At 42.8% G+C, this 25147-nt stretch overlaps 2 protein-coding genes across 9 annotated transcripts in view; one reads left to right on the forward strand and one right to left on the reverse strand.

The window, feature by feature from the left end:
- The window catches only part of MRS2 (magnesium transporter MRS2), a 31994-nt gene extending 26562 nt beyond the window's left edge, over nt 1–5432 (forward strand). Inside the window, exons 10-14 of one of the 4 annotated variants that reach the window (XR_005021811.1) lie at nt 576–689; nt 1235–1380; nt 3707–3773; nt 4443–4584; nt 5059–5432. Coding sequence is in view for 2 of the 4 variants with exons in the window: in XM_036868509.1 (XP_036724404.1) it covers nt 576–689; nt 1235–1345 (225 nt within the window). In the remaining 2 variants the exon portion in view is untranslated. Of the gene's footprint in view, nt 1–575; nt 690–1234; nt 3844–4442; nt 4585–5058 lie in introns of those variants that run through there. The other 3 variants (XR_005021812.1, XM_036868509.1, XM_036868510.1) reach the window with 3 other exon arrangements.
- A 110-nt stretch (nt 5433–5542) lies between these two features.
- Nucleotides 5543–25147, reverse strand: part of GPLD1 (glycosylphosphatidylinositol specific phospholipase D1) — a 55593-nt gene continuing 35988 nt past the window's right edge. For 3 of the 5 annotated variants that reach the window (XM_036868505.1, XM_036868503.1, XM_036868507.1), the window contains 13 exons: nt 23313–23449; nt 21009–21195; nt 17839–17949; nt 16418–16492; nt 16162–16318; nt 14971–15112; nt 14050–14155; nt 13868–13961; nt 10879–11055; nt 10389–10549; nt 9162–9188; nt 8644–8694; nt 5543–5923 (listed from right to left, as the gene is read on the reverse strand). In XM_036868505.1, the coding sequence (XP_036724400.1) occupies nt 5837–5923; nt 8644–8694; nt 9162–9188; nt 10389–10549; nt 10879–11055; nt 13868–13961; nt 14050–14155; nt 14971–15112; nt 16162–16318; nt 16418–16492; nt 17839–17949; nt 21009–21195; nt 23313–23449 (1512 nt within the window). In that variant the 3' untranslated portion in view covers nt 5543–5836. The remainder of the gene's footprint in view (nt 5924–8643; nt 8695–9161; nt 9189–10388; nt 10550–10878; nt 11056–13867; nt 13962–14049; nt 14156–14970; nt 15113–16161; nt 16319–16417; nt 16493–17838; nt 17950–21008; nt 21196–23312; nt 23450–25147) is intronic. The other 2 variants (XM_036868506.1, XM_036868508.1) reach the window with 2 other exon arrangements.

A 25147-nucleotide genomic window follows, 5' to 3' on the forward strand; every position in this document is an offset into this window, starting at 1 on the left:
TTTAGTGTCTTAGTAATTTTTTTGCAGCATCCCTAGACCAAAAGTTTCTTTTATTAGAGTTTCTGTCATGTTACCTTACAGTTTCTTTTATGAAGAAGGTAGGTCAAAACAATTAAAAAGTAGCAGTTCTCATGGTATTCCACAGATGGCACTGTGATTTCCTTCAGAATTTAAAGTATTCTGCGGTGCTGTAATGCCAGGACACCTCAGCTCACAGTTTGGCAAATGTGGCTATAAGCAAAAAATTTAAATTAAGTTGTATGTCCTATGTGATTATAACTATTATAACTATTAAAATTTGTGTGAATGTAAACAGACTGGAAGGAAACACAAAGTAAAAGCAGTTAATGTGGGTTCATTGATGATCATAAAATAGTCTTAAATCATGTTTTCCTTCTGATTTATTTTCTGACGCTTGGTCTCTGGGTGCTATTTGTTCTTAGTTTCTATAGGAAAGAGCAGTACAAATAACAGAAGGTTTCTTTTAAACTCTGGGGCACCGATAAGTTCAGGAAATTTTATCACTAAGGAAACTAACCTTTTGTGATTGAAATTAACTGTGTGTTCTCTTTTAGGACCATAGAGTGTTTTGGCTGATCACAGGGATTATGTTTATGGGAAGTGGCCTCATCTGGAGGCGCTTGCTGTCATTCCTTGGACGACAGCTAGAAGCTCCTTTGCCTCCTCTGGTATGAAGGGTCTGGTTCACAGCAGTACCACAGAGGGGCTACAGTCCTGGGCTCTGAAGTCCTGTGGCCTGGGCTTAAGCTGTCACAGGCTTTGTGACCCTGAGCAGGTTACTTAATTTCTCTAAGCCTCGCTCAGTTTCCCCATCTGCCACCTGCTTCATGTAGTTAAAGGGAGAATTAGATAATGTGTGTAATGCACTTATGAGCACAGGGCCTGGCACAGTAAATAAGTTAGAAATTTATTCTGTGTGGGACACTGTGACAAGCATTGTATATTTAGACAGATGTTAGTAACTTTCTGGTGCAGCTTTTGTCATAACCAAAATTGAAATGTAGAAAACATTTATCGTGTATAGGAAAAGATACACAGGTTACCTCTTTTTCTTACGTTTCTACTTACAGTTTATACCCCTGGAGCAAGTACTCAAGACACTGATACATGGCTTGCAGGCCTTTCCTCGTTTAGTGGTTAACGTATCGTTTTACTGGTGGCTTTTCTTTTAAACAGACACAACTAAAATTACGAATTTTTCTGCTTCATTTAGGTGGCCTCTTTACCTAAAAAGACACTGCAGGCAGATAGAAGGACGGAAACGAAACACAGCTTCAGGCCGGATGGACTTGAATCAAGCAGGAGTGTCCTAACAAACCGTTAGGCACAACCCGGTGGAAACTGAATTATTTTTTTATGGTAGTCACAGGAAAATTCTGATATTCTTCTATTATTTTCGTTTGTAAGAGTCAGAGACTTGGGGAAAAAAATCACTGACATTTAAATTATAGTGTCTGATGTTAAAAATATTATGGCAGTCACAATACTAGAACTTAATTGCATTTTCAGGATTCTGAGTAAAGAAACAAAGCACTTGCTTTGTAAAAGGCCAAAGTTCTATTTCCTACAAACTTAAGAAGCTGTTTTTATAGGCATGTAAGGCACAGAGAGATTAACTTAACACAAGAATAGATTGTGGTATCAATTTTATTTAATTTATACATGTCAACAAAAATGCAACCTCATGCCAAATGAAGCCTGGAAACTTGACAAGCCCACAGTTCTGAGACCAGGTAGCCATAGTTCTTAGTACAAGGAATCACATTCTTGTGAATTTCTCACCCTCAGGTGACTGAAAAGCTAGCAGAATATATATTAACCTTAAAACAAACTCTGGGAGTTTGTGCTTTAAACCAGTCTTTGACATAACCTTATTTTCTTGTATTTGCCCCCTTTTTATATAAAAAAAGGAAATGAGTTTAATGTCAGCTTTATATAGATTCCAGTTAATCAGAATTTTACTTCCTCAACCAATGAAACTATTTTTCTTTGCTTGACTATAATTAAAGCCTTTGGAAATTGAGCTGAAAGAAAGAATTTCCATTCTATTACTGCTTTATAGCTGTTTTGGTCATTGCCTTGTTTTTAGAACAGATACACGTGTCACCCCAAAAAGGAAAATATATGTAGCCTAGTTAATCTATTTTCCTATACCTCGGAGGTTGACAGATGGGCTTCCCAAAACAAGAGGGTAGATAAACTTTAAAATTGTGATACCTTTTTGTTTTCACAATCAGATTTGGGTTTAAAACAAAGGACTGATATTTGTATGTCTCAAAGCTCCTATCCTACTTAACATCTTCTGCCTCTTAATATTGGGTTTATAAACCCGAACGAACTTTTTGGCCAACCCAAATTATTTTCTGGAGGTTAAGTACAGTTATGCAATAGAACATGACAGTTACATTTGCCTCCAAAAGATGCATAGAAGATTCTAGAGTGTTCAGCTCTTGCACTACAAATTTAGTTATAAAATAAATATGCATACCCTGATGATGTTGGAGGATACCTGATACCCTAATATGTCATATGAGGGAGTTTAGGGGTCCATTTACCAGGTGGTTTAGTGCTAGGAAAAAATACTCTTCTAGTAGCTGATTTGAAAGAAAACAAAGTTACAAGTATTAAGTTTTCCCTGTTCCCATGTCTGGTTATGAGAGGACATTAGAATAGCATGAAACAGGCTGGGCTTGTCTTGGAGCACACTTTATGGTGTGGTTGTTGGAATGTGAATAGCATCATACATCTGTTTGATGATTTCCAAGATAAAGTATCTTTGACAATATTTAGATTTCACAGGGCAGTCTTCTTTGGTACACCTCAGAGCACTCTGCTGCTATTTTTGATCTTAGGTCATCACTGTAAAATAAGGTAATAAATATCACTTAACTGTGACATATGAAGAATTGGAAGTCCAGAGGGCAAATTTGATTTGGTTAAGATCAGGCATAGCATAGAATTTTGGTCTTTTTTTCTTTCTGATGTTGCTTAGTTTGTGGGCTTACATAATTTTTGATGAGTCATGTCGCATCAATAAATGGGAAAATAAATGCACCTACCTCATAAGCCTGATAAAGGGAAGGTACTAATGGTTTATAAATTTCCTGAAGGTGGTTAAATCGAGTATGATTTCCAGATGTCAGCTAGCTCTGCTTTGGTGATAGGTAGCAGGATGCTTCTTATATTAAAGAGCCCTCAAATAATAACAGCTTATGCTAAAAAAAAAAAAAAATGTTCAGCAGTTTTAAATTTTGAATTTAAATAGATGGAGTACATAAACTATTTGTAGGTAAGGTGAAAGAATACCAAACATTCAGTTATGAGTAAGCAGGCAGTCGTATTCTGTTTAACATGTATAAGTACAAGGAATGATATTCTTAACAGATTGCCTTTGTAAGGCCTTTAAGAAAGTGTGGCAAGAATAGACGTCATTTTAAGATGCTATTAACACTTGCTTCATCCTTGATAAAGACTGATAACCACTAAATAGTCATATTAAAAAGCCGTTTATTTTTGGTGAGTTATTCCAAGAGTTGTACAAGCTTTATGTTTTGGAATTGCAATATTAAACTCACTTTAAATTCAGGATTTATTGTCATTACCTTAGTAATAGCTATGCAGATGGAGCATGGAATAAGGAATTCAGAGACCTGAGTTTATTCCCAAACTCACTTCAAATCTCTAGGTCTGTGATACAAAGGCATAGAACAATTCCAATCTTGAAGCCTTGATGAAAGTTTTTGCATATACAGGTAATAGATAAAAATTGCAAATATGTAAATATGTTCTGATATCTTAAAATAAAGGTAATTTTGAGTTAAATTGTATAAGTTCAGATTTGTGTTCAGGAGAGATTAAATCCCTAAGGTATTTTTGTTAAGTATTTCAGAATCAATGCTTAGAACTACAGTTAATACTTCGTAGAGTGAAAATTTAATCCACCTATTATCCTAATACACTAGACTGTCAGGTATTAGACTTTTTTCCTGTATGCTGCGTTTTCACATATTTTCCATATACACAGTAGAAGTACAATTTATATAATTTTGAATATGGGGTTAGTATGGTTTAATGTCCTATATGAAAACCTGCTTCTAACTTTGTAAATTTTAACCTTCTCCTCCTGCTGCTTGCTATGTGGTCTGTTTAGGCATTGAGAAAATAAAAATCCTCAGGTAAAGAATAATCATGTTTAAACATAGGCCCTATCATTTAGTAAAGCATAACACTTTCTATAATAAGGGCAATATGAAGGTATGCATCCTTCTAATCCAATAGTGAAAGCATGCCTTTACTGAAATGCAGTGTCATTAGCTTGTTCTACACTCAGACTTCTCAATTCATAAAAACTCATACTTACAACTAATGTCTGGTCCCCTAAAAATAAACTTCCTTTTAATTAAAAATAATTCTTCAAATAGGTTGAGCTGCCAATAATTGTTAACCAAAAACCACATGGTGTTTCTATGTGCTTTTTGCTGTGCCATAGGGGAACCATGCAGCTAGTATACCTCTTTAAGAAAGATGAGACAGTCCCAGGAGTGATCCAGAGGTCCTATCTAGGTATGTGCCTGTTTATGCTGTTTTCCTATATACATACTCACCTTATGCTCACAGTTGTAATTCTACTAGCTTCTCCTTGATTTCGGATTTAGCTTACTCTTCAGCTGAATTCCTGTCTCCTTTGACCAGTCTCTGTACTGCCTCTAGAGAAGCTAAGAGAAGGGCTCTGGTCATTTTTTATTTCTCCTGCTTTTTAGTATTTCACTAGTGTCAGAAGAAAGAGGTTCTACCCTGACTGATAAGAGAATCAACTAGTTACTGTTTATGGATAACAATGCCTGCAGATTTTTAGTGAAGCTGAAATGCTATGGTACATTTCTTTTCCCTTAAATATGCCACCCTGCAGGACTGGCAGATGAGATCTACTCTGCTAAAACCAGCCCAGAAACAAGGGCAGCCAAGGCCTGCTTCACTCCCCTTGGTCCCTTGCAGTAGCCTCCGGCTCAGGACAGATCTCTCTTCTTTCTGCTCTAGTTCTGTTGGCACAGCTTGTGGCAGCCTAATGCACCCAAGGCTTCGTGGGATGACTTCAGGCTAGTTCACTAGGCTCATCTGCTATTAGAACAGTCATTTCTCCGAAAGCATCTGAGGGCACAGTAAGATGATGTTTTACTTTTTATATTTGTCTTTCACTATACGAAACATTGAAAATACAATCATCCTCATAAGAAAGGACCACATCATTTGCAACATGATTTTGGAGTTGTGAGGTTATGCCTCACCCCTTACTTTTCTCCTCACTCTGTTTCTCCTCCTTGTGCGTTTTTCCTGTATACTGTGCTTTCTATTTCAGTTTGATTGGAATAGGTCACCAACTTTAAAAGGACATTTTTAGGAAGAATTGTGTTACAGAGGTTTTCCTAAGAGATAACCCGAGAGAGGCCTTTCCAGTCATCAGAAAGACACAGGTACTCATGTGGAAGAGGAAATAGGTTGTACAGCAGGTCTGAGCACAGGAAACAAGTTAGGAATAAGTTTATTAGGTACAAAGGAAACAAGTAAACTTTGGAAGGGGACATGAATAACCAGAGTATTTGCTGTTTCACATGCTTCTGATGTTGTCCCCATTTACCGTATCCTATATTTCCAGATAGTTTGGCTGTTAGTGTGTATGTGTCCACCCCTAGGAGCCCCACCTGTGGTAGGATCTACAAGGCTCCACTGGATGTGCCCCTCTGTCCACCAGAACGCTCACCCTGGAGATGACTTGGCATGAGAGGGAGGGGCAGGTTAAGAAAGTGGAGTGAAACCTTTAATCTTGGCCGAGGCTATAGATATGAAGCGCCCCAGAAAGTCGGGCTCCCAGAGAACTCTTTCCAGCAGCAATGACAACTTGGTTCTGTAGGGGACACAAAACAGAATTCATTTTCCGTTCATAACATCTATTAAGTAAGTTCCTGCTGTAGTCCAGGCATCATGTTATGCTCTGGAAATACAAAGATGAGTAAGACATTGGCTAGGCCCCAGGGCTTGAGCTTAAATACCCCTTTGGCAGATCTGTAGGTTCAGAAAATCACAGCTGAGGAAGTTCTCTCTAGTCCCTTCTCTGGTACATAAAGGAAAAGTGCGTCCACGCATGTTTATTCAGCATCCGAGCTGTGGTGCAGTGTAGACGGCATATCTGGAGTAATAAGACTTCCACAAACAGGCTGGCCTTTGTCAGTGTGTTCACACCACCTACTCTGCCCCTGCTGCTTGAAATATTTTAGGAACTGTCTTTCAAAATTGTCTAAGCTTGTACAAGTTTTTAAACATTTTTTGAGGTGGATTTTAGTTCTGGAAACTACTAAGAGTTTTTCTGGACCATGGCTGATAAATGAGATGTGGCTGATCAAACTGGCTCATAAGGTTGTGGTAGAGCAGGGTGTGACCATAAAATGACCAACCCTTCTGTGACGTTGCTCATTGACTTAATTTTGAAAACTACCAATGGAATCCAGAAATAAAGGCTAACATATTGAGCCTTTACCATATGTCAGATACTATGCTTAACCCTTTGCTTGTATCTTTTTAAATACACTAGTGTCAGATAAGAGGGAAAATCTCAACTCTCATTTATGGAATTACTCATTTACTGGATTTGCGTGTAGTTTGGCTGTGAGCTAAGTTTCCTCTCCATTTCCTGGTTAAGCCACCTTCATTCCTAAAATCAAGTCTTCCCCTGCTTCTTGCCCTCTCTGCCCAGTCAACCTACTCCTATTTCCAGATCCACTCAGGCCCGAGGGGCCCTGCAAGGCCTTCCCTGACTCCACCAGCATAGACTTCCATTGATCTCTGACTGCCTTTGGTCGTCCTAAATGGACCTGCTGGTCTTATGGCTGTTTTATTTTTCCGCTTAGACTCTAAGAACCTGGGGGCAGGGACCAGGTCTCAGGTTTGTCTGCCTCTCTGGTACCCAATGTAACACTGCTCCGCCAGGGCCCTCAGGCTGAGTGAAGGCAGCCCCACAGGAAGTTTCGGCAGTACCACTCAGGTAAGGGCCGAGTCCTCCTGGTTCTAGTTGGTTACTAGTTCAATACTTAACGCTCACATAGAGAAAGGAGTCTTCAAAGTCATAACTTTTACTCAAGTAAAAGGCCACCCACTCTGATCATCCTCAGATTGTCTGTGTCCATTTTTAAAATATAACCTTTGCTTTATCTTCACACTCAGAGTGCTTTAGGGGCCCCCAGTCTCAAGTATGTGTTGGGAAAGTGGAGTAATTTTACTATTGACTTGTGAAATGTAATTAGGAAGATGAATTTGCATTGTTATACAGAAAGGAATCAAATATACTTTTAGATGATCTATACCACCCCCCTTCAGTTGGTATAAATAATGGTTGAGTATTTGCTTTCGAGCTTGCCTATAAATGAGTTACAGCAAGGGCTACTTGAACTGTTGGCCCGTAGAGGGCAGTTTCACCACAATTCTCACAAGCCAGGGCCACAGCACCTACCTACCAGGCCCTACAAAGCTGGTTCTGTACTGGAAAATCTTTGAAGGCTTCCCTAGCCTTTCATCCCATAGTTCACTTACTCTTTACCATTTAATCCTATACTGATTTGCATTTTATTTAACTTCCCTCAAGAGCAGGGACTTGGTCTTCTCTTTCTGTCTCTCATAGCCTAATTCCATACAGTGTCATATCCTAAAATAAATGAGTGGAATCAGTGGTTTAGCTGTATATTTTAAGATAAAACCCATTTAATCTGTTGTATCTATTACAAATTCAAAATGTGCATACCCCTTGACCTAGCAGTCTTCTAGGAATCTTACCAGCAGAGAAATTTGCACAACTATAAAGATATAAAGTTACAGATACAAGAATGCTCACTAGAGCATTGTCTGTAATAGGGAAAAAAATGGAAATAACTACAAGAAATAACTAAACGTCTATGAGAAAGTAAACCAAAGAAAATATGGTACATCCAGACAATAAATTACTATTCAGTCATTGAAAAGAATCAGTTCTCTATGTACTTGTCTGGAAGGAGGCATTAAAACACAGTTGGCATGTGTATGTTTCTAAAGTCATACAAAAACAGTCTTGTAGAAAAAGAACCAAAATATTAACAGTGCTTAGCCAATACGGCAAGGGTCGGCAGACTTTTCCAGTGAAGGGCCAGGATAATATGTTAGGCTTTGTGGGACGTCAGTCTGAGGCAACTGATCAACGGTATAGTAACAGCTGTAAAGAAAGGAGTGGCTATATTCCACTAAAACTTTAGAGACACTGCAAGTTGAACTTCATGTAAATTTCATGTGTCACAAAATATATTTTTTGATCATTGCAAACATGTCAATCATTTTTAGTTCATGGGCTGTACAAAAACAGGCAGCCAGCTAGAGTTGGCCCACAGGCTGTAATTTGCTAACCCCTGCTGTAGAGGATGAAATTGGAGGGGTAGTGAGGGAATCTTTTCACCAAAAAATGATGGGATTATGTGTGAGTGTTTTTTTGTGTGTCCCTCTATTTTTCAAATAAAAAAATCTAAAATACATACAAAATGAGATCATCCCCAAATCCCAGCCTTAGAACAAATGCAGATATCAAAGTGGTACAGTCTTGGTACTCACCTTTTTCTTTGACCTCACAGTGATCACAGAGCTCCCAAACCTTGAGCCTGCCTGGAAAACACACTGTCTGTTAGTAGCCTTTGAAAACGCACCATGGGGCTTCCCTGGTGGTGCAGTGGTTAAGAATCCGCCTGCCAATGCAGGGGACACAAGTTCGAGCCCTGGCCATGGAGGATCCCACATACCGCGGAGCAACTAAGCCCGTGCACCACAACTAACTACTGAGCCTGTGCTCTAGAGTCTGCGAGCCATAACTACTGACCCCGCGTGCCTAGAGCTTGTGCTCTGCAACAAGAGAAGCCACCGCGATGAGAAGCCCGCTCACTGCAATGAAGAGTAGCCCCCGCTCGCTGCAACTAGAGAAAACCCGTGCACAGCAACGAAGACCCAACACAGCCAAAAATAAAAATAAAAATAATTTATAAAGAAAAGCACCATGTTATTTTATCAACTTGAAATAAGGGGAAGGGCTGCTTTTTTTTTTTGGTAGTTTTTCATTTTTTTCAGAAGGTACTTACTTCAGGAGACATCAATACGTATTGGGCCTGAAAGAAAGTGATGAGAAAGGGAGACTATTAATGTTATTACTGTTCATGGGGGTTTTTTTAAACCAATTTTAATTACACCCTTACACTCACATTTCTTCATTTTAGAGAAGCCCTTTGTCACCAGAAATTCCACTTACAGGAGTTTAGCTCAGAAAAATAGATGTATAAAAATTTAAATGTGAATATTTATCTTACTATAACAGCAAAAATTTGAAATGGACTAAGTGACTAATAATAATCAAATAATGATTAAACTGGTTTATCTACAGATAAAATACTAGGTATCTGGTAGATATATTGTATAAGAATAGGAAGGCATAGAAAACAAAGTTGTATACAAAATCATGTACAATATGGTCACCACTGTTAATAAGATACACACGCACAGTGTAGTGGTTAAGAGTGCACTTGAGAATCAGCTCTTGGTTCAAGTCTCTGTTCTGCTATTTCCTAGCAGTGTGACCTGTAACAACTTCCTTCTCCAATCTTCAATTTCTTTATAATGGGTATAAAATACCGAATTAATAGCTTTGATGTGGATTAGATTTTTTTATGTATAGCATAGTGCTAGGCACAGAGTGAATGCACAATAAATGGTAGCAATTAAGTTCATAGCAAAAAAATACTAGAAGGATACACCAAAAGGTTAATAGACGTTATCTCTGTAGAGTAGAATTCTAGGTAGATTTTAATTTTCTTCTTTGTACTGTGTATTTTAATATTTTTACAATAAACTTTCATTTTTTGCAATTTAAAAAGTAATTTTTAAGTTTAAAAAAGCCAAGTGTTTTAGACCCAGGAAACTTAAGGAAACCCACCTGAGAAAAGGAATAAAATAAAGCAATGAAAGATGAAATAAAAAGATTGGGAGTCTTCATGAAACTCCAGTGGCCATGGCCTGTTTTCTTCTGCCCTGGGCTCCTAACCAAGCACTGGCCGGCTATGACCAAGAACCAATATGACACCACATCCAACTGCAGCTGTTGGGGGTGAACACTGCAGAACTGCCGGCAAGCAGGCAGCCTGGGCCTACAAACACAAGCAAGGGATTGTGTCCTGACCCCAGGTAAGGGGCAGGTTACTTGAGTTCAGGCAGAAACTCTAATAAGAGTTCTATAGTGAACATAATTTACTAAGGCATCAGCAAGTAGCCATCCTTTCCCAGGATGGTATGGAATTGTGTACAAGAACAGTTACCTTTTCTTCTGGACATGGAGCTACCCATGATTTGCATTTGCCTGTCATGTCGCCCAAGGTGACCTGTTTGCCATTATACACATAGACACGGCCATCTTCTCCCCCCATCAGTCCAGAGGTTACATCTGTGATCCTCAGTGGGGCTGCCATGATGATTTCATCTGTAAACAATGAAAACCAGCAGCAGGAAGTATCTACTCCTTGCTGTCATTGGATCCTGACCCAACCTTCCACAAGTAATATTAGTACATCTTTTACTAGGTCTGTCCTGATTTCATTCCAACGTAGTCAGAGGCTTTTGTTTTCTGTTATAATTAATAATAGTTGATGTGGGTGGCTCTCGTGTCACCATGTTCAAAAAGTACTACTCTTGTACATCCGGCTCTGGTCTTGATTCATTATGAGGGTAGAGCCTAGGTGATCCAATTAGGGGGACTCATCAATTAAGCAAAGGACTTTCTTATTGGCCCGAGACACCGTTCCTTCCTACCTAAGCCATCGTTATCCAGGTCACTCAAGTGCAGAACGCCACCAAATCGGGAGAAGCGGCGGTCTCCGTTGAAGGTGCTAAGCAGAGAAGGCTGCGAGTCAGGTGGCAGTTCATACATCCGAGTGCTTCCACCTTGGTGCAAGGTCGTGGTCAGGAATGCCATCTTAGCCAAGACATCTGAAATAAACCACAGTACGGTAACTGCTGCCATCACAAGGACGAAGATAGGACATAGAAATTATAGGTTACTTTGTGTCATTGACTTTCAGGATTACTGTGAGATAGTCAAAACTATTAAATTTGTGAATGCCAAGGTTTTTTTTTTAATATATGATCATTATAAAAGGTGTGGGAAACACCCAAAAAAAGTATAAAGAAGAAAACGTATATAAAGCATATATTTCTTTCTGGACAATGATATATACTTACATATACATACACACATTTTAATGCGGGTTTTTGCAGATTATAAAATTCTTTTTTACACTCAGGCCATTTTAAACTTTTTGCTTTTATAATTAATACTATGATAAATATCCTTCCCTATAGTTCTGAGTATTTTCTGAGAACAGATTCTTAGAAGGGGCCCATATAGCATTGGATTTGGGGAATGGCTCTTGCCATTTTGCCAAACCTCTTTCTAGAAAAGGTATATCGATTTACATTTCACAAGCAGTGTATGAGTTCCCATCTCACTTCAACCTTGCCATCATTGAGTATTCTTTTTCATACTGAAAGTACTTCATAGTTTTTAATCAGCACCCTAAAATCCTCACTGAATATTCAAACTTGTGTATAGTGGCCACAGTCTGACCCAGAGATCCTGCTGAGGCAGGGGACAGGGTGAGAGGGACAAGCCTAACTGTCCTACTCAAACTTTCCCTGAAAGTAGATCAGATTTTTCACATTTAACTTAATCTGTCCATAGAGCTGCGATTCCCCAACTATACACTGAAACGCTTCGGCGAACTCACGGGGATACTGCAGGTGTCTTGAATTTTTGCTGGTAACTGACGTCTGTCTGACGCCACATGAGCTACCTGCTGGGGGTGGGTCACAGTTTCAACATTAGATCCCTATATTCCTTTCAATGATGTCACATCTTTGCAAAACTGGGATTTTATCATAATGGGTTGTTACGGTAAAATGCAGGTACCACTAGAAAATCAGTGTGGATCAAAATGAGGATAGCGGTGTCTAATCTGATTCCAGGGTTTGAGAAGTGGTACAGTACCCCAAAGGAGCTAAGCTGTTAGGACATAAACACAGCGTCCGCAACCTATTGAGTCACACGGGGCCCCACACTGAGAAAGGCCCTGTGCTTGGCTTTATGCTCTCCTGTTACCTGAAATTCTGGATAATTTTTCTTAACAAATTTTAATTTTGTCTGGGCCCCTCAAATTATGTGGGTGAAATACAATCAAAATACAAGTAAAAACAGGAAAATCTGAGCAAGACTGGTGGATTATATCTGTTGATAACCCAGTTGTGACACTGGTTATGGTGTGCAGATTATCATCATTGGGGAAAACTGGATAAAATGTAACATGACCTCTATTATTTCTTACAATTGCATGTGAATTTATAATTATCTCAAAAAGCATCATTTATATATCATATATATCATGATATATATAATTAACCTTTTTATTCTGTATTTTATACAATATTTGATAATGGAGAAAATTATTAAGGCAGTAAAGGGACTAAAACTGAGAAATTTGGGAAGCTCTAATTCACATCACTCTGGGAGCAAGAGTGGTGAGACAGAATTAGTAATGTGTGTTGCAAGAGTTTAGAAATCACTACCTAGACTCTGTAAAGGAGAAAAGAAACTATTCCAAAGCTAAGTCAGCAACTTGCTGTTGTAATGCTGTGTCCTTACTCATGCAAGGAAAGATTTAACCATTCCTTTGCCCAATCCACTTCTACGTATTATTCAAATATATTGTATGAAACGAAAATCTTTCTGAAAAATAATTTCACAATATGTAGTAAGAGTCTTAAGATTAGACCCTCTAGCAGTAGGATGATGGTAGTAAATGTTGGCATGTGCATATGGAAATAATGTGATACAGGTATCAAAAGTAATGTTTTAGAAGAATATTTAACATGAGAACATGCTTCAGATGTAAAATATTAGGTGTGAAAAAACATGTATGCGTTTAAGCTTTAAAATATCTGGATAAGGGGTGATGTTTTTCTTCTATATACTTCTTTATATTTTCACAAATTTCTACAATAAGCATAATTTACTTTTATACTCTTGGAGGGAGTAGATTTTTTTGTTCTTTTAACTCACCCATAAATTAAACAAAATAATGTTTTATTAACATATACCCTCAGAGTGGACCTATTCCTGGTGAACTGGTTTATAAAATTTGCTCCATCTCCAAGCTCAATGGGATAGGAGCTTTAAAAACACACCAAGTCGGGGCTTCCCTGGTGGCGCAGTGGTTGAGAATCTGCCTGCCAATGCAGGGGACACAGGTTCAAGCCCTGGTCTGGGAAGATCCCACATGCCGCGGAGCAACTAGGCCCGTGAACCACAACTACTGAGCCTGCGTGTCTGGAGCCTGTGCTCCCAACAAGAGAGGCCGTGATAGTGAGAGGCCCGCACACCGCGATGAAGAGTGGCCCCCGTTTGCCGCAACTAGAGAAAGCCCTCGCACAGAAACGAAGACCCAACACAGCTAAAAATAAAATAATTAATTAATTAAAGGGCTTTCCTTTTTAAAAAAAAAAAAACACACCAAGTTACTTTCACGTGTGATTTTCAGCAAATCTTTGAAGTAGATATTATAAGCTGTGTTTTGCATTCAGGGAGTTTAAGTAACTTCCCCAAGGTGACCTAGCTTGCTATTAATGAGAAAAGGAAATATTCAAACGCAGGTCTGTCTGCCTCCATATCTCCTAACTTTCCCCCAATATGACTTGGTCAAGGAGCCACATGACTAAAAAGAAGCAAGTTTCATGGCGGGCGACCTACCTTGAGTCGGGGCCCCAACCAGCAGTACTTGTGTACGGGTCCCATTCATCATCACATGGCCGCTGGACAGGGAGGTACCCAGTTTCCCCATTGCCTGTGAAATAGCAGTAAGTCAATATAGTACAGCTAAGAAAACTTTCTCTGTGGTGTCCACTTTCCTGGGGAGGGAGGGGCTGTCATACCTTGTCTCCAGAAATGGTAAACCAGCTTTGACAATTTGGCGGGAAATAGCCAGATACCCGTCCAGGGCTCTGTTTCTCATCACGAGTGCGGAACAAATGGCCCAGACTGGAATGAAGCACACTGGTCTTAGCTGATGGGGCACAGGATTCAATGCTGGCCAGGTATTGAGGTCCAAGGAAAGACAACCCACATCTTCCCCACCCATGCCCCCCTCCCTGTATGCTCCTGGTCCCTGTGATCCTAGGCATGAGCGTGGGGTGCTTTCAGAATGAATCCCAATATCAAGGCTCTCCAGATGTGAGGTTGACCATTCTACTTCCCAACTGACAAAATAGAGGGATGCCTACTGTTATGGGCTGAATTGTGTTCCCCCAAAATTTATATGTTGAAATCCTAACTGCCAGTACCTCAGAATGTGACAGCATTTGGAGATAAGGTTTTTAAAGAAGTAATCATGCTAAAATGAGGTCATTAGGGTGGGGCCCTGACCAATATGACTAGTGTCCTTGTAAGAAGAGGGAAAGACACCAGGGATGGGTGCACAGAAAAGAGGCTGTGTGGACACAGGGAGAAGGTGGTTGTCTGTGAGCGAAGGAGAGGTGCCCTAGAAGAAACCAACCCTGCTGACACCTTGATCTCAGATCTCTAACCTCCAAAACTATGAGATCATCAATTCGTGCTGCTTAAACCACACAGGCTATGGTACTTTGTATGGCAGCCCTGGCAAACTAACACACCCATCTCTCTTTTAAACGTCTAAAAAGGAACATTTGCAACCTTGCCCCAGAGCCTTAGCGTTTCCTTGAAGGGTAAGAATTCCTTAGCTGCTTCCTCTGAACCCCACACTCAGTGGGCTCCCACGGCTGCAGGCACCTGCCCCTCATGCTCACTGGTCCCTGGGCCCCAACATCAGTGCTCACCTACTGGCGTTCTTCCAGGTCGGGCTCCCAGCCAACAGCAAAGTCCTGTTGTTGACACTGACAGCATGAAGGGAGTATCCTAACCAGGCGAAGTCCTCCTCACCTCTCACCATCCAGTTGGCCGCCTCCACATTCAGCTCTTCTACACAAGACAACCAGTGCCTTTTACTTTACGTGGAAAGACTACCAGAATGGAAAGAGTGGGCCCCTTTTGTAGGACAATGAGAAATGGGTTCACTGGGCTGAGTTTTTGCCACAACTCTTATGTGCCCCCACGCTGTCCCCAGGGCCCCAACGTCAGAAATGGAACTCACGCTTCATATAAGCAATGCATTTCTAGAGCTCACTTCTGTGGAGTGGAGGATGCTATTTAAAAAGAGGGCCTGACAGGCTTCCCTGGTGGCGCAGTGGTTGAGAATCTGCCTGCTAATGCAGGGGACACGGGTTCGAGCCCTGGTCTGGGAAGAGCCCACATGCCGCGGAGCGGCTGGGCCCGTGAGCCACAATTACTGAGCCTGCGCGTCTGGAGCCTGTGCTCCACAACAAGAGAGGCTGCGATAGTGAGAGGCCCACGCACCGCGATGAAGACTGGCCCCCGCTCTCCGCAACTAGAGAGAAAGCTCTCGCACAGAAACGAAGACCCAACACAGCCAAAAATAAATAAATAAATAAATAAATAATAATTAAAAAAAAAAAAGCTACAGAGGCATACAGTATTTAAAACAACAACAACAAAAAAAAACAACAACAAAAAAAGAGGGCCTGTTAGGAGTTTCCTGGCGGTCCAGTGGTTAGGACTCCGTGCTCTCACTGCCAAGGGCCCGAGTTTCAATCCCTGGTCGGGCAACTAAGATCCCACAAGCCGCACAGCAAAAAGGGCCTGTTGGACAGTTAGAGCATCACTGGGATGCTTGAGTGTTTCTACTCTTCCATTCCACTGAGACACTATAAGAATAACTATCGCCCCCTCCTTTGGATCTGGATCTACACGCTGGATCCCTCTTTGTTTATTCAGTGAATCTATCCATATCATTTGCCAGAACATCTGCAAGAATAAGAGTGTTAGAAAATTTAGGTGAAATGCTATGCAATGAGGAAAATAGGACAAAAACCCATATGCAAGAGAAGGCACCACAGACTAGAGCAGCGGAGGTCTCCGCCCATTCCACCCCCAGCCCCAGCAAGCACTACCTTTGTCGCTGTGGCTGGAGCCAGAATAAAACACAGCCACAATTCCCTTCTGTCTCCCTCCACCTGGAGCAAAAGGGGAGCCAATCACCAGGTCAGGTTCACTGTCTCCATTCACATCTGCGGCCAAGAGTGTCCAGCCCAAGTTACAGTAGGTGTCCTGAAGAGGAAACAGGAAAACACATCTTATTCAGCCCTTGAGGCAAGTAGGATATGGCGAGTTCTAGTTTTCTGTACCTGTCAAAGGTGCTCAACATACCAGGCAAGAGATGGTGATGTTGGGGGAAGAAGATAGTCTTCCTTGTTTGGAACCGAAGTAGATGTACACCGCACCCTAGACAAGGACAAACCACAGGGCGATTGTTAAGACTTGGTGGTGACCCGAGAACCTTAAATAATAGCAAGACAAAGGTGACTGATGATGAAATAAATCACCGTCAGAGCCCTGTAGGGTCAGGAGCTTAGTTACTGCCAGAAGTCAGTGTCCAGTCCTGTGTGCTGGCCACTTCCATCAGACTATTAGAGCCCCAAAGCAGAAACTGTCATTTTTATCTTTGCCTCCCCAGCGTCTTGCTCCGGATCTGCCATCCATAATTGTTCGGTGTATTTGCAGAATGACCTGCTCAACTCCCCAGCCCTTCAAGGCTGAGCTCAGTTTCTGGCTTTTCAACGAAGCCCTCCCCCAGCCCAGCCCGTTATTTCTCTGAACACTAACACGTCGTGTCAGTACTGCTTACTTGCCTTGGGACGCAGGCTGTGCTGTTATTGTGTTACGAACTAGTTCTCACTTCTCATCTTATAGCTTGCCTGTCTCCATCCCTACTCCTTCTACATGCATTTATTTTCCATAGTGAGCCAAGGACTGAGTACACAGTGATGGATAAGACCAACCTCTCTCCGACCCAAAAGCTGGCCAATTGGCAACTGTGACACCACAGCGTGGGGAGCTACAAAGGTGCAGCGAGCACAGGACAACAAAGTGTCTCCTGAGCCAGAGATTAGATCACACTTCCTGCAAGAAGTGACATTTCACCCCTACAGAAAAAAGGGGAGAAAGGGCTTTCCAGGTGGAGGGAGCTGGATGAGCACCAGTCCTAACGTGAGGGCACCTGATGCGTCTGGATGACAAATTGTTCACAGGACTAGAAACAGGGTGAGGAGGGAGAGGAAGAGGTGAGCCTGCAGTGGGAGAGGGAGACGAAGGCCCTTTGACTCCACTGTCACTTGCGGTGCCCGGCTACGGTGTGGAGGACTTGTGGGAGGAAAGCCCTGTGGGCCAGGACCCAGGATCTCTGCTCTCGGTAAGAAAAGAGGGAACCCGTTGGGTTCCTTGCATGAGAGGAAAGATCCAGGAAGTCACCTCCCTGCTGTGACGACAGGAAGCTATGGATTAGCTGGAATTTCTGCCTTCCCTATCATTCAGCATCCCGGGGGAGGGGGGAGGAAGAGTACAGTACCTGGTGGAGTGCCACCCGTGAAGCCCAACTAAGGCCAGGGAGGCAGGAACAGGAGCTGCCAGGTAACCGGAGTCCCAGCAAGCACCTGAATGCGGGGCTGGGATCATCTCCCCACAAAAGCTCTGCCCGGCACCCCTGCTGCCTGCTTTCCTCCGGAGCCTCCGCTCAGTGTCTCCTCCCCTGCCGCCCCATCCGCCACCATCACCCCCCGCAGCCTCCTTACCGTGTACGTGAGCTTCTCGGAGCCCACTGAGGGGGCTCCCACAGCCAGGTCAGGCACGCCGTCCTTGTTAAAGTCCAGCACGGCCACGGCAGAGCCGAACCGACCTGAGGGCTGAAGAGGCACCAGTTACTTCCCCTGGGCTGAGCCACAACCTCCAGAAGAGCACACCTGACTCCCTGGGGGACCCCGCCCAGCACACCAGGACTGAGGAACAGAACTACAGCAGCCCGTAACACACCCATGACCCGCCAGGTGGGTAGCTCTGCCCTAAGGATGTGTTTGGCTCATCTGTCTGCCCCAAGGGGAAGATGAGGTGCCAGAGAGAAGAAGGTCGGTTCTTAAAAGTTCTAGGTTTTCAGAAAATGGTCTGGTGTGTATCATGCCCCACGTTAAGGACCAGACTCCTCTTGTAAAGTATCCAAGATAATAATCACATAACAGTAGCTAACATCTGTCGAATACTCAGGATGTTCTAGAGCCATGCTGTCCAGTGCGGTAGCCACTAGCTAAATGTGGCTATTACTTTTAAATTTAAATTACCTAACATTAAACCCAAACAGTTTTTCAGTTGCACTGGCCACATTCAAATGCTCGAAAGCCAAAGCAGTTAGTAGCTCCCACACTGAACAGCACAGCTTTAAAGGATCTCCATCATCACGGAAAGTTCTATTGATGACAGTGCTGTAGACACTAAGCATTTCACATGGATTAACGTACATACTTTTATTACTCCTACTTTTGTGGTTTACAGCTGGAAAATTCACTCCATTCAGGGAAAATTTTCTTCCAAGGTGGATTTTCTAGATCTTTCATCTCCTACTGTCTAGAATGAGCCTAGACCTAAAAATAACTCATGAGGTTCTCCTATTATGAAGAGTCTTGCACAAGTGATGCTTGCCACATAACACACATGCCCCAGAACCCACATCTGTTATTTGTTAACTGATCTCTCTATACCTGTGTGCAATGGCATTTGAGAACACAGCCCCTTTCTACAAGGCAGGAACTTGATAAACGAGAGAGGACTGCCCTGGGACACAAGCACATTGGGGCAGAGATGGGGACCAATGAATAGAGGTCCCTGCCAACTGAAGATGGGTTCGTTTCATCATCACCAGCTTTACTATCAAGCCCTCCTGCAGGGTAACCATCATTCCAAGAAAAGCACAGCATTCTAAAGTAGGCAAATGCTTATCTATCCTAATCTTCCACTTTATAGACAAGGACCAGAAAGGTTAACTGCAGACCAGGGATGAGTACCGGATTCCCATCCCTAGCACATGCCTTAATCTGGCCATCTTCCAAATTATCAAAGGTCACTGGGACAAGAGAGCATGGAGCTACCTCCTTCCTCACCCCAAGTGTCTTTGAGAGAATTTCTCATCCACAGGAAGCAGCTGCCTTTCTTATTCCTTGTCTACAGGAGACCAAAGGATTACACTTTACACCACAGTCTGACAGGGGAATGGCTTGGTGAAGAAAGAAGTAACAAGAATGAGTTGATTTATTTTGGAACTTTCTCATGTGGTGTCAGAAGGTTCCAGAAAATGCTGTCCCTCTGGGACTGTGTGACCTCCTACACTGGCCATCAACTTAACACCTTTCGGACTCAGAGGCTCCTTCCATCAGAGCTTAAACTAGATTATATGGACTTCCCTGGTGGCGCAGTGGTTAAGAATCCGCCTGCCAATGCAGGGGACATGGGTTTGAGCCTGGTCCGGGAAGATCCCACATGCCGCAGAGCAACTAAGCCCGTGCACCACAACTACTGAGCCCGTGTGCCACAACTACTGAAGCCCACGTGCCTAGAGCCTGTGCTCCGCAATGAGAGAAACCACCGCAATGAGAAGCCCACGCACCGCAACGAAGAGTAGCCCCCGCTCGCCGCAGCTAGAGAAAGCCCGCTCGCAGCAACAAAGACCCAACGCAGCCAAGAATAAATTTATTTTTTTAAAACCTAGATTATAAACCACTGGACTTTTCATTATTTAAAGCATGTTCAGGTGCGCCATCTTATTTTTTTCACAGCATTAACTCCACAGCGAACGTTTTAACGGTATGTCAGGGACAAGAAACCATCTGACCCCAAATTCCCCTGGTGCTTGATATTTGGAGCTTGCAGTGCCACCAAAGCCCGCATACTCATCTGTGGCTGGTAGCAGGGCGCTGTCGGCCCCTCCTTGTTTATTGCTCACGTAAGGACTATTACCAAAGACATCAGGGAGGAAAACCCTCCCGGTCTCTAGTGCTCCCACAAGGAATTCATGCTGCCTCCGTGCGGAACATCTGTACAGTCACTGCGGGACTCCTCTGGTGGTGAATAACCACTCAACAGAATGAAACCTGAACAGTCTGGAGTTTAGTTAATAGCAGTTTACTAGTGTTGGGCTTCCCTGGTGGCAGAGTGGTTAAGAATCCGCCTGCCAGTGCAGAGGACACGGGTTCAAGCCCTGGTCCGGGAAGATCCCACATGCCGCGGAGCAACTAAGCCCGTGTGCCACGACTACTGAGCCCGCATACCACAACTGCTGAAGCCCGCGTGACTAGAGCCTGTGCTCCGCAACAAGAGAAGCCACTGCAATGAGAAGCCTGCATACCGCAACAAAGAGTAGCCCCTGCTTGCTGCAACTAGAGAAAGCCCGTGCGCAGCAGTGAAGACCCAATGCAGCCAAAAATAAATAAATAATGTTTTTAAGAAAAGAGCAATTTATCAGTGTCGGTCTCTTAACTTTGACAAGTATGCCATAATTACGTAAGATGTTAACATAGGGGAAACTGGGTCAAGGGTACATGGGAACTCTCTGTACTGTCTTTACAACTTTTCTGTGAATCTAAAATTCTTACAAGATAAAATATTTATATTAAAAGAAACACACCAAACGAGGTTTTATATTATCAAGATATCACATACTGATTGGCTACTCAAAGCCACTAAATAGTATGGCTGTTTCTGGAAGGTATTGGGCTAAACACTCAAAGTTAATGACAGAATGAGATTAATGATGTGAACATGCTTTTAAACATGAAAAGTACTATACAAATGCTGGCCACCAGCTGTTTGTTACTATCATTATTCTTGCTATTAGTCATTCATCCTGGAAGAGTTTGCCAGGAAATGCGGGCAGTGGCTTATTGACACTAAAAGGGAAAATATGAGATGGGGGCCTCACCTGGAAACCCTCCAGGATCCCATGGGCCTCCTTGTCTAGGTCCAGGTCGACGAGGGGCAAGCCCAGGTCGTTGCCATAGATGAGGTACACGCGCCCCACGTGGATGTGGCCGGGGCGGCTGTAGCCCGGGGCACCCATCACCAGGTCACCGTGCCCATCCTGGTTGAGGTCAGCCGAGGTCATCGCCCTGTAAGGAAGAAGAGGGAACCCACTGCAGTGTCAACTGAGAGCTATGAGTAAAACTGTCTCCTGCTCCATTCCTTTCTGGATTCTAGAATTTAACTTCCTTCTCATGGATTTTTCCATCCTGTATGACTATTGTGAATATTCACCTCTGAGGTTATATTGTTTGTGTGATTCAGCCTTGTTCTCCGGCAGAAAAAATAACAACAAAACTGGACAAATCAAGGCCTCCGGGCATTTCTGGACCATATAACCTGAACACATAAAAAGCATCCTCACAAAAGCACCTTGTCCTACATGCAAAACCCAGAGCAGCCAAAGCACAATCCCAGGCTCCACCTGAGAACAGAGAGGAAATTCGCCATCAGCCAATGGCACAGGTTACTTTACAATCGGCTCAACTCATTTCAATTGTTACCTGATCAAAGACAAGTTTGTGGTAAGTAGACCATTTTATTTCTACCATAGCTACATAGCGTGGCTTATATCGGAAAAAGTTCAATGCCTAACAGGTTTAGAGGATGTTTCTAAATGAGAGTCCATGACCTACCAGTTACAGAGCTGGACAAACTGAGTCAATGGTTCAAATGTCTCTGGCGGGGCTGGAATGACCAAAAGTCATTTATTTATTCTGGTTCTGATGACCACATAATAAATAGCAGAACAGAGGAAAAAGAGAAGAGCAGTTTCTAACGGGTGTGACGCCTGGTGAACTGGGTCAGATGCACACCGTGGAGACACTGCTGGTCTCTGCACCCCCGAGGCTGGACTCTGGCCAGTAATGGCCCCCAGGAAGGACCTCTGTGCTGCCCCCCACCCCACTCCCCCCACCATGTGGCAGAGAGCCCAGCAGGAGGCCCTCATTTGGATTTTCAGGAAGGCAGCCAAGAAGAGCTATTCATTATTCACAAATGAATGGCCAGTAAAGACAGCATTCGCTCCCCATTCCTTGTGCTGGAGCTGAATGCATTAGCGGCCTGAAGAGGAAGGGCTGTCGGTTTATTGTTCCAAGGGAAATGCAATGTTATTTGGATTTAAAAAGTGTGGTTTAAAAAAAGAGGTTTTACAAAAACCCCCCAAAAATAGTCACTTTTATATCCTTGGGCTCAGTTTGGTTGTGAAACTGAGTCCCCCTAAAACCAAGTTCCCTTACCGAGTTTATGATTAATCTTTCTATCCAAAACTTTATTCCCTTTCTTGTCCCCTCCGACCTCAATCCTGTGCTAACTGAACACTACCTCAACCAGAGTCAGATGACTAAAACTGCTGTTGTCGATAACATCGTTAATGTACTAAAATGGCTGTTGTAGATATCATTAACGTACAAACTCAGGTTGTTTCTCCAGACCAAGACGAGCTATCAGATCCCCGAGCCATGGACCACCTGACCAGAGAATCATAAACCGAAACATCCTGACCCCTGAGAGTATGATTAAGAAATGTCACAGAAATGTCACAGAAATGTCACAAGACGATGACTGATCCCAGCTTCATTGGTCTCCCCCTTTAAACACCCTTAACTCGAAGACCGAATTGGAGTGGACCTGAGGCTTATCTCCAACTCCCTTGCTTGGGGCCCTGCAATAAATGCTGTACTTTCCTTCACCGCAGCTTGGTATCAGTAGATTGGCTTTGCTGTGCCTTGGGCGAGGGGACCCGAGTTCAGTTTGGTAACAGTTGATCTTTAAAATCAGAGGAATCCCTAACATTCTCTTTATAAAATTGTTGTGGTGTGCTAGGCTTTTGCCTTATGAAGTTATAAATAGTCCAGTCACCATAATAGCTACCTGCTTTTATCCTTCTAATGTCATTAGGTGCCAAGATATCTGTAATAATCTATCTCTGAAAACGCTGAAGCTTTACAAATATTCTATAAAGTAATAGTTTATTGTTGTGGTTATTTAATAAAGTAAAAGTTGTTTGTATTTAAACATATTTTTGACCAATTTTAAGGAGATAATTTTATCTTTACCAGAACTTAACCACAAAATTACTGTTTTTGTTGATGATGAATTGATTGGAAAATAAAGTGCTAACAGGCACCATTTTAAACATTTGTGAATGACTGCTTGAAATTAATACTGATGAAAACGTTCAGGAATTAGATAAACTCATACGTACCAACCAAGCCTTGTGTAGGGAAATGACAAGTAGTAAGATGCTGAGGGGCTAGAAACATGCTTCTGTGGCTGAGAGCTGCCAGTAAACATTTCCTGTATGCTCCTCTCCAAAGACTGGTACATGAAAGATACGGAATCCTGAAATAAAATGATTACAGACAGAAAAAGACACGGCATAATCAACAAAGCTACCGTTTCCTGCCAAAAGCATTAGACTTTAGGAAGCAAGTTATTACAAGTGCTGAAAAATAACTTATCGATTCCTATCAACAAGTAAGACGACTTAAGACTGGCAATTAGGAGAGTGAAATCCACCCCCAGTGTGTGCTCACAGATGGGAGTTATAGCCCTAGAGGTCAGGGCCATCAGAGTCAGCTGGGATTAACCTAAACCAACTCAGGATGGTCTATTAATTTGCAGAATGTAACTGAACAAAATAATTGTTACGAACTGAAGTTTTTTTTAAAGATAAGTCCATTCAAATCTAGAACTGTAATTATATTTGTGTATATATATATATATATATCCTTCTTTCCCCCCCCCCAAAACAAGTGAACAGAAATACCACCAGGAATGCTAGAAACCCTCCCAACCACACTCAAATTGAGAGGCTGCTGGATTTGCTCTGAGTCCCAAGAAACCGGGCAGGCACGAGGGGTCACGTGCGGAGTGCTGGAAGCTGTATGCGAGAGAAATGAGGGGACAGCAAGCCCCTCAGCTTGGGATGCTGAATTGTTCTTAGCGTGGTTACTGCAGAGACACAAATACAGACTGCAGTCGCCCTGGACAACCTGGCCAGGCACTAGATCCATGCAAGTTCAGGGAACACAACTCGAAATCCACCCAGGGGTAACGTAAGACCAAACAAGAATTCCCGGGCCTGCCCCAGAGCAGAATCAGCTCAGAGCCACGGGACAGCCCTGGACAGCTCAGGCTCCAGAGAAGTGCAGGTTATAAGGGCGCTGCAGGAAGGGACCGTGCCTTCCGTTTCTCCAGGCTAACACCTCTGGCCTGCCATCCGCAGATTGCTCATCTGATGCCCAGCTCTGGCGTCCTCATTCACCCAGGAAGAAGCATGTCAGGTACCACCCAGGCCTTGGGAATATGAAGTCCTTCTCTTACACAGTTTTCCCTTTGCAAAGGAGACTGATCCACATAATTGCAAGACCAAATGAGAGTTGCTTTGACAGAGCTTCCCAGGTGTAGGTGTGGGTACATAATTCGTAGAACTCAGCAAAGTTCTTTGTTCCCAAGTTATTAAGAGTTTTAAGGCAATGACAGCAGAGCATTAAACCATGTGAGATGGCCTTCTGTGTGACCATGCAGGCTGCAGACCTGTGAAGTAGGCCCTGCCCGGGCCCTCGCCCAGCTCACAATGTTGTCTAAACCCTTCTCCCTCCCCAACTCTCGCAAGTACCTTGTATCCCTTGTCTTGTGTTCCAGGCAAACAAGACTACTCAGATTTCCAAACATCGTGAAACTTTCCCAACCCACTACCAGAAATACATGCTCACTGATGAAAAACCATCTAGTATTCAAGGCCTAACTCAAATGCCACCTCCTCCATGAAGCCTTCTCTGATAGTAGGGATATAATTTTTTATCCTCATGAGAGGCTATGTACCCATCCCCACCCCCAACCATAGGATTTGTTGCATCCTACTCACAAATGGTTACTTTTGTATTTATCACCCCTATTAGACTGAAATTTTCTAAATGTCAGAGGCTATTTCCCTTTCATCTTCTATCTCCCTGGTGGAATGACACTTAAGATGATCTCATGGAGGAACTTCATACGCAGTGGTGTCCCCTTGGTGTCGGGCCTTGCACAGTGAGC

Source organism: Balaenoptera musculus, chromosome 11 (assembly GCF_009873245.2).
Source record: "Balaenoptera musculus isolate JJ_BM4_2016_0621 chromosome 11, mBalMus1.pri.v3, whole genome shotgun sequence".
Taxonomy (NCBI): domain Eukaryota; kingdom Metazoa; phylum Chordata; class Mammalia; order Artiodactyla; family Balaenopteridae; genus Balaenoptera; species Balaenoptera musculus.